Raw genomic sequence first — 12,426 nt, 5'->3', positions numbered from 1 at the left:
GATTCTAACTACGAGGCTCTCTAAAATAACTAACTCACCGCGTTTTACAATACCGCTGCTAATTCAGCAGACTTGAAGCTCACTGGAACGATTACCACTACTTCCCGCCAAGCACATAGGCCGCAACGCGGGGTTCTTCAATTCTCGCTAACTACCTCCGCGCTTGCTAAGTAAGAATATCTCACCGAACTCGTTTCCTTCTATTTAAATCATAGTGCTTCCGCTGATAATTTGAATCCTTGCGCGTTCTACTAAAATTTACATATTCTGGCATTGGCAGTTCCAGGGGAAAGTAAGGCTTGACAGGAAAGATAGTTTAAACTTAAAATAAATGTTAGTTAAAATAAATATAAACCCTACAACTTAATTGAAAGCTATTGATTTAACGTAAATGCGTTTTTCTTAGTTTCTTTTCGTTATAGAGGTGAGAATTATCAGCCTATGGAAAACTGTTATAATTTTTCGGTGCATATATACAGTTACCAGTTGTTACTGTATTGTAACTAAATTTTGTAACTGTGTAAACGAATTTCATACAATGTTTGCCCAATAGTGTGGAGAAGCTTACAATTTGTAATCCTTTAAAGCCCATATCACACGGCGCTTGTTTCACTCGAACAACTGTTTTGGACAATACTTTTCACTGACTTACTATTGAAAGAAAGACGTGCGACTTTTTCCTTCCTTTCCAAAAAAATTGCAAGTTGTTCGTTTTCAACCAATCAGCTATCAGCTTCGAATGCTATCAGCTTGTTTGTAATGGGGAACCACTTTCCCCTGTGTTAACCCTAAAGCGATCTATGGTGATTGCCTGTTGTGACAAAGCAGAAAAATTGTTCCAAACAGTTGTTCTTCCGAAACAAACCGCCGTGTGATAGCAGCCTAAGTGTATGACACAGGATAGTTGTGCAACTTAGTTTTTCTTCTGGCACAGGATTGTTGCCGTGCAATTTAGTTTGTTTTTAATGGCACCACCTTAATTTGGAACTTGAAAACAATAGTTGTTGGCTAATGCTCTTTTAAAATTGTTAATGGCAATGCTGTCAGATAGATGGCACCAGCAAAAACCGATGTTGCTGCTCTGCTAATGCCAACACTGGATCCAAGACTCTATAGGTCTGTGGCATGACGCCCTGAAATATCAAGTGCAGTCCATATGACAATATGTTGGTTACCAATTTTAGTTACATTATACTTATATATCGGTATTTTTTTAAACTTTAGTTTGATTAAGATAGACTGAGGGTGAAGTCTTTGTATTAATATGATAATAGGTTAGAATTTACAATTTTTTCATTATTTCCAATCATTCGCTTGTTCTTTTGCTTACTAATTTAATAAAAATATTATTATTAGCAATTAGAAATCAAAAAAAAATTTCTTATTATTAACTCTTTTGTGTCATAATGCAAACAACGTAAAGAAATGTATTTTACAGTAATTATGAATAAAATACAGTGAACTCCCGGTTAACCAGGAATGTGCTCGCGTTTAACTCAAAATCAGGGATAATCCAAGCGCAATTAAAATGGCCTCTCCGGGATCCGAACTGACGATCTGCTAGTCAAACATGCTACTACTTACATCACAGGAACACATACGGAGAAAAGCGATAATTTCTTGCATTATCTCCCACATAAATGGCTACTGAAGAGAGACAAGACCCAGTCGACCAATGACAAATTATGGTGACAAACTATCATCCACCCCATTTCAGTCAGGTGCCACTGTAGAGCTATTAGATTTTTCGGAGCGAGAAACATGACAAATTAGTTACGCTCATCAGGATTCGAATTTCGGATCTTGAGAATGCTAAACGAACGTACTTCCAGTTGCACCTCGAGAACCCGCACGGGGATGGCAATAATTCCTCACAACTCGTATAATAATAAACAGAAAAATATTACTAACAATTTACCTGCGTATTTAAGCAGTACAATCAGAATGACGAATTCATTTGGTCAACTAAATTCAATCGGTATTAAAAAAAGCGAGGACTGTAAATAGCTGAAGAATAAACATCGGTAAAGATTAAGAAAGGAAATTGTAAATGGCCTCAAAGAAACATTTTACAAGGGAACTTGATTAAACACAGATTTCCAACCCACTTGTAGAAGACGGTTAGAATTTTTTTTTAGCAAAGTTCATCTGGTTGACACAATCTGCCATTTTATTTTCCTTCGACAGTTTTGTTTTACACTGAAGATTTACAGCGTTGATTATTCCATCGTTTCGCAGTAAATAAATTAAATCGTTATAGGCTGCCCTCAGTTAATCTGACCCTTCTCATACTGTAGAGACATTAGGAATTTTTGGAAGAGGGCAAGATGAAAAATGAGCAAACGCCTTCCCCGGGAATCAAACCACGGACCTCTGGAATCTGGAATACCGGCCCAATGTACAGAACCACTACAAGGAAACTCTAGGAAAGCGGGAGAAATACCTTGTATACTCCCCTTTTTAAAGGGCGACTGGGGTTTTGAGGGGATCCAATCGCCAAATCCTAGGTGTGAAGAATCCTATTCCAACAGCTTTTTAGTTCGGGCGGCTTAGAGACATTAGGTATCTTTTGGAAGCAGGCAAGATGAAAAATGAGTAGTCGCCTTCGCCAGGAATCGAACCACTGACCTCTGGATATCGGCACCGCGTGCAGAACCACTACACCACGAAGGCACGCTAGGAAAGCTTTACTAACTACTAACTAAGTTTTATACCGCGAGTCGTGAACTCAATTACATTCCGGGAACTGGTAAAAACCAGAAAGCGTCACCCAAAGATGACTTGAACACTCCTGCTGGGCACGGGTCCCACATCCCCGAGACACCAACAAATTTAGAAATCCCTCCGCTGATCGCTCAACAATCAGCTAGCCCACCGCTAAACACGGACCAGTGAAGACCACCGTCCCGGCTGGACCGAGACCACGGTGGGGTGGGTGATGACAACTTAGGGTCGATGACTGGCCGTTGATTTGGGCTACCTGCCAGCACTACACGGGATGCCCCTCTCTTTAGGCTTTACATGGAATACCAAGGACAGCAGTGACCAGACTCTCAATGGTCCAGTTTGCTATTTGGCTACCAATATCCTGGTGGAGGGGACTAACACCTCCCGGCCCATGAAGAGCAAGTATGAACCTACCCCATGGGCCTTCGGGAACCGCCAAGTTCATGAATTTTATACCCCGTGGCCGAGACTGCCTAGGTACAGATTCTAGCCAGTACTGCGCAGAGTACTCTACGTCGACCCCCGGGGGGGATAGGAAAGCGTTAGAAATACCTTATAATATTAAGCGTGTTTCTTAAGAACGGTTACACAAAAATTCTCAAATTCCAATTAAAACAGGATTCTTAGACTGCACTCGATTTCCCTGCTTAGTTGTATGTAGACTGTACTTGTTTCTTAAGAGCGGTTAGATAAAAATTATCAGAATTCAATGAAAGCTTAATTTATACAGGCTACGCTCGATTAATTCGTCCTTGTTCAGTCATGCACTAACTATACTTGTTTCTTGGGAGCAGTTAGAGAAAAATATCAAAATCCAATTAAAACTTAATTCTTACAGACTGCCCTCAATTAATCGGTCGGTGCTTAGTCGTGTGTCGATTATATATCTTTATTTGAAGCGGTTAGATAAAAATTATTAAAATTCAACTTAGTTTAGATTTTCATTTAAATGGACAAAAACTTAAATGCATTGCATAAAAAACCTGACGTAATCTCTCAGTATGTATTGACTGTTTTCATTTTAAATGTCACATCAAATTAATGCTGAATCTTTTTGTTTTTTAATAAAACATATTATCATTATAAATATTAGAATAGAATAGAATAATAGAATGTACTGAATAATTTTCATTGCGTGAAATAGCAATATCGCTATGCTTTTATGTTGTTCATCTTTGTATTGCAATTTTAAGGTACAACATATATTTTTCCAGTGTTTAGATGTTGGATTCTCATTTAAAGTATTTTACTGAAATTCTTACATTTTGATGATTTGCTTTTTTTTTTCCAATGGCAGATTATGAACAATTACAAATGTAACCCAGACCATTAATCTATACAAGGCCGGATGTGGTGGTCTCTTTATTACGGAGGCACTTAATAGGTGGGTAACCATCGCCTTTCCTATGAAGAAACGGACAGTTACAACCATGCCTTCTCCTGGATTCGGACCCAGGGCCTTCGGCATCGCAGTCAGCTTCCCTGACCACTATACCGACTGGGCGGCTTGAAGATTTGCTTAAAAGTTATAAAAGCTTAATCTAACTTATGATCGATATGCGAAAAAAATATCTCCCAATTCTCTCACTGAATTCGTAATTTATTAGGATTTGCTTAGACCAAAGATTCATATGTATACATCTAAAATTTGACGTGACACATGGCGTTAATCCTTTTTAACATTCCGTTGAGCACGTCTAGTTTTTATTTTACAATCCGCGCTTTCATAACCACAAGAAAAGAACGAAAAGCGCCAAGAAAACCGGAAGTAATCATCTTTCAGCCATGATGATTTTGTATCGCGTTTCTAGAAGAAACGAAGCCAACTAACCCCTTTGTTCAGAATCCGAGTTTTCTAATTGGTTCACCTAGTTTCAAGTTAATCTCTTGTGGCGAATGAGAGCTCTTCTTTAATCTTCAATGCTTTAAAAATTTATTCTACTAAGAAATAACCGTCATTCAAAGGTGGATAACGTTCAGTTTTTAGTTTCTAGGTATCAGAGAAAACGCAATTTCGCTAAATCATGGACTGTGTTCTAAATATTTTTAAAAATTATAACGATTGAAACTTTATTTCCAAATAATCCCTCTTCAGAATTACTTTTTCCAGAATTCACAGCTATCTAATGTGTATTTAGAAGTGAAGTGAAGTGGCACTGATGGACATCATGCGTGTTTTATAATTGCGTGACATTTTGTCGAACAATTCTTATTTTTCCAGCGAATACTGCATTCTTTCTGGAATGTAACCTATTCCAAATGTTTAGTACTCTGTTTTTTATAGAATTATTTTGTTGTCCAAAATTCTCTCTGAAATTTCCATCCGTTTCTTTTCCTTATTGAGTATTCGAAGAATTTTCTCAATTATGAATACTTGGATTTAACTGGAATGATATGAAATTTAATTCATTCCCGAACTTACAGCAAAGCAATAACAATAAAGTGATTATAAATTGCATAAAGAATTAATTTGCAGCGAAGTGTTACAGTATCTGTTACTCTAAGTACCCGTTCGCCTTTCATCTTCATAATTACGTTTCAATGAAAGTGCATTTAAAAAGGAAATTTCAGATTATTTGCAGATGATAATCGGATGATAATTTAAATGATGGATGTTATGAATGAAAGGGATAGCATATTAAGCGAAGAACTACCGGAATACCTTTTTTCAGGTATGTTTTAAAGCCTTAAATTTTAAATTTTCATTATGTGATTTTATTTAAAAAGAAAAGTTTCAAATTAAATTTAAGTTTATTTTAAAAAGTTTTCTTTATTATTTATATTCCTAAACATGAACTTTCGATTACTTTATTTTTGTACTTCCTGAAATGGTAACTCAAACGACTACAAGTTTACCTTCACGCTTTAGATGATGTTTACGTGCCATGGCATAAAATTTATGAGGCCTATCCAGCGGCCGAGCGGATTGTAGTCATTGAATGCAAGTAATTCGACCTGGGTTTGATCCCAGTCGAGACTACCGGTTTTCATGGTTTTCCTCATATGTAACTTGTATACGAACTACTTTCATTTAATAAGTCTTCCACAAAAGCATCCCTTCTCTTAAGCAGATAACCCTAAAGTGTTTTGCCGTAATCCGATAAACCAAACCAAACCATAAAAATATTGATAAGTTATTAAAAAGATGCGCTAGAATTAACCTGTAGAAATGCTTTTAAATTATACTATTTACCAAGATTGTTTGTTAACTCAAAACAATCCAAGACCTAAGTAAATGGGTGATTTGGTGGAGAACTTTCTAATGAAGGTGTGTGTGTGTGATTATGGCAAGGCCTCGAGGGCTATCTGCCTAAGAGGAGGGATGCCTTTGTGGAGGACTTTCTAAGGGAAACTGGTTCGTATACACGTTACACATGGGGAAAACCACGAAAACGCCCATGCAGCCAGCCCATTCGCGGGATTCGAACCTCGGACCGAACTAACCAGTGTTCAGCGACTTTACCGCTCGGCCGCTGGTGGGCCTTTCTAATGAAGGACTAACTCGTATGCACGTTACACATCGAAAAGGCATGAAACAGTCTCGCAGCCAGCCCCAGTCACACAGGCAATATTTGAGTATAGACGAAATACGGCGTTCAGTGTAAGAACGAGTGCTATATATAATGTGATACTTATGTAGCGTACCTAAATATTCAATATGTAATCAATAAAGTAATACAATAAATAATACGCACGTAATAAAGCATACGAATAGCAGTTAAGTTAATAATAAACTGCAAGATGTAATTTATGTTTCTTTCGTGCTAAGAATGTAAGAATTCTTTTCTATAAAGCATTCTCGAGAAATTATTAATCAGTAAAGAAATACTGTGCATGCAATTATAATTAAGATTTTAAGATAAGCATGTGTAATGAAACTTTGGTCTAAGTATCACGCACGTGCAAGTTAGCTTACAATCGGGACTGACATCAGAAAGTGAAAACAGGCACTTTCGCCCTGCTGTGTGTCGCCATGTCATTTCCTGTAATTTTTTACCCTTTCATTAACTTCCAATAGTTACAGGCAAGTTACCAATTACACAAACTTAAATAATCACAAATTACACTTTTTACTACTCGCCCATAAAAAAACATGTACGAACTGATTTACTAGCAATCAACATCTACATACAGATTGACTCCAAAATTACTCTTCCGGAGGGATAATGTGCTGTACATTTTTCCGAACTCTCATCTATAGGGTACCGAGAAGGTTAATAAATTTAATTGACATTTCGCAAATTTCGGCGACCTTTCTTAGAGAATATTATTCACGTTGAAATTGGTATCCTTACAACTCATCCGTGCAAAGCAACTGTACAGTCCCGCAGAATAGTTGCCGCTGAGTTATTTTAGTCCTGTATGTATTCTCTGGGACTGTATTTATTTGCATACGCTGTGAAAGTATTGGTTGGTTAATTCATTAAGTAAAGCACGCGACGGTTACCTGCCTAAAGGAGACCGTTGTTTTAGTGAATGAACTTTCTAAAAAATACCGATCCGTATTTACTTTGTATGTGACGAAATTTCCATGCGGTCATACATTTTACAGAGTTATGAACCCAAAATGAATTACCAGTACTCAACGATGTTATCCAAGTGGCAATAGATGGCCTAAAACTCTAACTGAAAGCGACGCGACACCGAAAATAAGGATTAAAAGGACAAAAATACTCTGAACACTGTATAAAAAATAAGGATTCGAATGCGAATAAAACTCAAAATGAAACTTTATAGTTTCCCAGGCAATATTTCCGAACTTACATGGGATCAGAAATGGTCTCCAACAAATTGTTTACATGCCTTTTCAAGCTTGTAATTAATTACAATCGAAAGTTGAACCTGAACAGAGAATGGGACTAATGAATTTAATTGAAAGAGATTAGCAAAATACACGTGCATAAAATTTACTTTTTACTTCCTTGTACGAAGTAAAAAGGAAGTATTATAATCGCGAAAAGTTTCACGCGGCATATTTCAACGAAAATATCCATTTTGACCGCTATCGAATGCAATTTAATGATGTTTTTGCGTGATATCTGTACGTGAGAACAGAATAAAGGACTCTTTTCCTCCAACAAAATTATAAAACTGCTTTAAAATGAATTCTGAAGAGAACTTTTCGTGGCGTTTGTACGAACTTATGTACGTACGTACGTATCTCGCATAACTCAAAAACGAGTAGCCTCAGAACGTTGAAATTTTGTATATAGGACTACCATAGCATGTCGATGTGCACCTCGTATTCTGTTTGCAATCGGCCGCGCCAAACGTATATAAATATATATATATATATATATTTCCACTCTGTTACCCGGCTCAGTGATCTCAATTTCTTTACTCTTATATGTTTGTAAATTGCATATTTTTTGCTTTAAAAATAATTGAATTATGTTGTTTTTGTGCCTTTAGTAAATCTGTATGCAATATTTTTAGAATTATCAACAATTTAAGTTGTTTAAGTGCCGCTAAGCCTAATAATTTTTTTGATGGCGGCCATTGCTTGTTTACATTTGAAACAGCAGAGTACTGGATTTGTTACCAATCTAGATAAACGTAGCTTCGCAACAACAAAGATAACGCCTTCATTTATTATTGCTTAATCCTTTCTGGAATTTTTTCGAGAAAATAAATGTTTAAGATTTATTTCGTAATTTTTAATACAGATATTTTGAGTTTTTATGTATTTTTGCCTTGTCGCGAAGTGAGAACTGAATTAATTGGATAAGAAATACTCAATCGTGTGTGAAAAACTGTTTCTTTTTTGTTTTGTTTGCTTAATTTCTTTTATACATCGTTCTAGCTTTATTATAGTATTTGAAAAGAACATGTGGCAACGATTAGATAATTCTTTAAATGATATAAATTTTGTGCATTCTGAGTTATAATATGAGCGAAATATAATACTGTTAAGTGAATCTAGCGCCAGAGTGTCGCTATGGTAAAGAAATAGAGTGAATTTTAAAGAATGCATTTATTCTATTGTGGTTTATGCGCTGTCGGCGAAGTAGATTTAATTCAATTCAATAAGTTTAAATTAAATGCAAGAAAAAATGTGTATAATTTAATATTCCGTACAAGGAAGTCATGTGGTGTACACATCAGATTTTTTTATATTTATTTACAAAGTTTATGAAAATCAACGGATATAGTTTTACAGCTATTGTAAACTATATTTCTTCTAGTATTATTCATTTTATAAGATATGGTCTGTTTGGCTGTCATACAATGTGTGTGTGTAGATTTCAAAGTTTAGCCTGGCGACTTCTCGCACAGGCGTGAAGAGTACCACAACAGGGAAAGGTGTAAAAAGCCCTTTTTATTTATCACAACTCTTTAACTGAAAGGGTGGACTTCGCGCTCACAGAAACATCGAGTACTTGCGGTGAGAACTTAAAGGTAGTTTTAACAATAAATTCGAAAGGTAAGAAGTAGTTGACTTACCAATACCTTCACAATTTAAGTTAACCTAGCAGGCTGACTCAACAATCTACAACGGCGTTAGACTAACTAAACAGCCAGAATGCGTAGCCGCTACTATGATTAACAGCTGGAGGACAAAATAGCAAACGTGTGCTTCACAAGCGAAACCACGCTCCGTCTAACCTTCTCGTTTCACCCGTTTAAATACTCTCTTTCACCTATTTCATTTGCATCCTGGATAGTAAATGCGAAGGGAAATAGTTCAGAAAAGATACAAAAATTAAAATAACTGGTTAGGGAACTAAGGGAAACTCTACAATCTTAAACAAGTAAACCTTGGAATGCAATTAAACTGTTATCTTATAATTAAGCGGAATTTTACTGATGATTCTTCTCCATTTAAAGATAGATTGCGACATTTAGAAGTAACTTTCTATAATTTTTGTTTTCATTTAATTTTTCAGTAGCTTATCTTGTTCCATAATCCACTTAAATACGTAATTAATAATATTACCTATTGGCTCGTTAGTTCATTTATTTCAAACAATAAGGAAAACCGTACTTTCTTTCAAAGAACAGCATAAACAAAAAACCGTATTTCAGCAACTTCATCATATTCTAAAAGATATTTAAATTAAATTTAACAAGAATCTCCGAATCAAAATTTACGAGTTTCTGATGGTGTCGGTTTAAGAATACATTGCCTACGCGGTGCGTTTATCTCCATATGCAGGGTTATTTAGAAACGTTCGTGAGTTTCAAACGACCACAGGCTTGAACTTCATAAACATGTGATATATTTTTAATAATCTGATGTGAACACCACATGAATTCCTTGTACGGCCTATTAAATTATGCACATTTTTACTGCATTTCACTTAAACTTATTTTCTCGAATTTCATTAATAATATACTTCTCATTGAACAATTCAATTCTCATTTCCTGGCAAGGCAAAAATACATAAAAACTCAAAACATGTTCGAGAAAAATTATAAAAACAAACCAAATACAGTTAGAAACATTTAAAAAAACAATTTTTATAATTAAAATTAGAGTTTATACTCAAAAACGAGCAATTCGGTCAGCAAACAGGGAGATAGATTTTTCAATGGACAAAATTAAAAGTTTATTTTTAGTCCCACTTACCAAGAGGACACTGCAGGTGCACTAAATTACTTCACTGTTCCACTAACAGTTTCAAATGTAAACAAATGGTGGCCTCAACAGGTTTAGTACCAGTTAAAAAATTTTTAAATTGTTAAAAAAAACTTAACAGGAACATAAGGACAAAATAATTAAATCACTTTTAAAGAAAAAAAAAATTTGCATAGTTTACCAACATATAGAAGTAAAAAACTGAACTCACCGACCCGGGTAACAGAGTATATATATATATATATATATTCTTGTTTAATAGTAAGTTTTACATTTACAATTTAAATTACAGCGCGTCAATAGCTTTTTAGCTATTTTATTTTAATTCTACATTTGCCTAACTAGGCTTTCTTGTAAAGCTTTTTGTTGTTAAATAGTAACTTTTACATTTACAATTTAAATTACTGAGCGTCGAGAAAAGAAGCAATATAATTGAGACTTACTAAACTTTTTTAGATTTTTAAGTTAGGTTATTCTATTAGGGAAATTAAGTTTATAGTCTCTATTATCGTTTGACGAAACGCGCTATAGGTATTAACTTGATTGGAGTTTTGAGCTGCTTTTCCCTTGATAAATCCGGCTCAAACCTCAAGTTGAGCTATTTACCATTTATTGCAATTTTTTGTACATATTTACTGTGTATGAAATGTATTTAATTTTTACAAGAGTTTTTTTTTAGTCCAAAGGGATTTGAATCCCGAAGGACTATTAGTTTCGTTTTGGCATTTTGCGTCGGACTCATAAATGTCGGTTCACTTTTCAAACTGTTGTCACAAAATGTTAGAGTCCTGCATTATATTTGAAGAAATTAAATAATGAAAAATCTCATAAATGTATGTATATTTCTCGTATTGTGATAAAACAACGGTACATAGAGTCATCGAATTTTGAATAACGTAATCCTCCAACGAATATGAGCATGTGGAAGACCAAATTTGAAATTTGAAATTTGTTTTATGATAGATTTCCTATTTTTTAAAACTTTGACGAATTTTTGATTAACAAACTCAAGGATTTCAAAGCGAGCAATGGCAACGTTGTGCAGAAAAAACATTTTTATCTCCAGCGCGTGAGTCTCTGTATCGGAAATTCTAAAGATATGCTCGTTTTAAAACTATTTTGCGATATTGCTGTTGCACTGGATCTTATGGTTCAAGTGCGAGGAACATGATATTTAATAAAGAAAGGTAACACACAAAATGTTTAAAAAAAAAAAAATCTGAAATGTTTCAGATTTTAAATTACGTCCAAAGGGGCGTTTTTTTAACATTTTGTGTGTTACTTTCTTTATTAAATATCATGTTCTTGGCACTTAAACCATAAGATCCAGTGCAACAGCAATATCGCAAAATAGTTTTAAAACGAGCATATCTTTAGAATTTCCGATACAGAGACTCACGCGCTGGAGATATAAATGTTTTTTCTGCACAACGTTGCCATTGCTCGCTTTGAAATCCTTGAGTTTGTTAATCAAAAATTCGTCAAAGTTTTAAAAAATAGGAAATCGATCATAAAACAAATTCCAAATTTCAAATTTGGTCTTCCACATGCTCATATTCGTTGGAGGATTACGTTATTCAAAATTCGATGATTCTATGTACCGTTGTTTTATCACAATACGAGAAATATACATACATTTATGCAGATTTTTCATTATTTAATTTCTTCAAATATAATGCAGGACTCTAACATTTTGTGGCAACAGTTTGAAAAGTGAACTGACATTTATGAGTCCGACGCAAAATGCCAAAACGAAACTAATAGTCCTTCAGGATTCAAATCCCTTTGTACTAAAAACGCCCCTTTGGACGTAATTTAAAATCTGAAACATTTCAGATTTTTTTTTTTTTTTTTTTTTTTTTTTTTTTTTTAGAATATTTACTCCAAAGGGGCTTTGTCCCTGAAGGACTATTGTTTTCGTTTTGCGATTTTGTGTTGAATCACTATAAATGTCCGTTTCACTTTTCAAACTGTTGCCACCCAATATTAGAGTCCTGAATTATATTTGAAGAAATTAAATAATGAAAAATCTGCATAAATGTACGTCTATTTATCGTATTGTGATAAAACAACGGTACATAGAGCCACCGAATTTTGAATGACGTAATCCTCCTACGAAT

The 12,426-nt window shown here is 34.8% G+C and overlaps 1 protein-coding gene across 5 annotated transcripts in view; it reads left to right on the top strand.

The window, feature by feature from the left end:
• LOC118180955 (uncharacterized) overlaps positions 1-12,426 on the top strand; it is a 196,124-nt gene that overhangs the window by 47,952 nt on the left and 135,746 nt on the right. For 3 of the 5 annotated variants that reach the window (XM_035350038.2, XM_035350039.2, XM_035350037.2), the window contains exon 1: positions 4,710-5,399. The exons of the other annotated variants lie outside the window; for them this stretch is intronic. In XM_035350038.2, the coding sequence (XP_035205929.1) occupies positions 5,333-5,399 (67 nt within the window). In that variant the 5' untranslated portion in view covers positions 4,710-5,332. Of the gene's footprint in view, positions 1-4,709; positions 5,400-12,426 lie in introns of those variants that run through there. 5 annotated transcript variants of the gene reach the window in all.

Source organism: Stegodyphus dumicola, chromosome 5 (genome assembly GCF_044657685.1).
Source record: "Stegodyphus dumicola isolate Sdum_Otavi_A_Nest chromosome 5, ASM4465768v1".
In the NCBI taxonomy this organism is placed as follows: domain Eukaryota; kingdom Metazoa; phylum Arthropoda; class Arachnida; order Araneae; family Eresidae; genus Stegodyphus; species Stegodyphus dumicola.
Note: the sequence above shows the minus strand (reverse complement) of the source record. Positions and strands in the feature narration are given on the sequence as shown.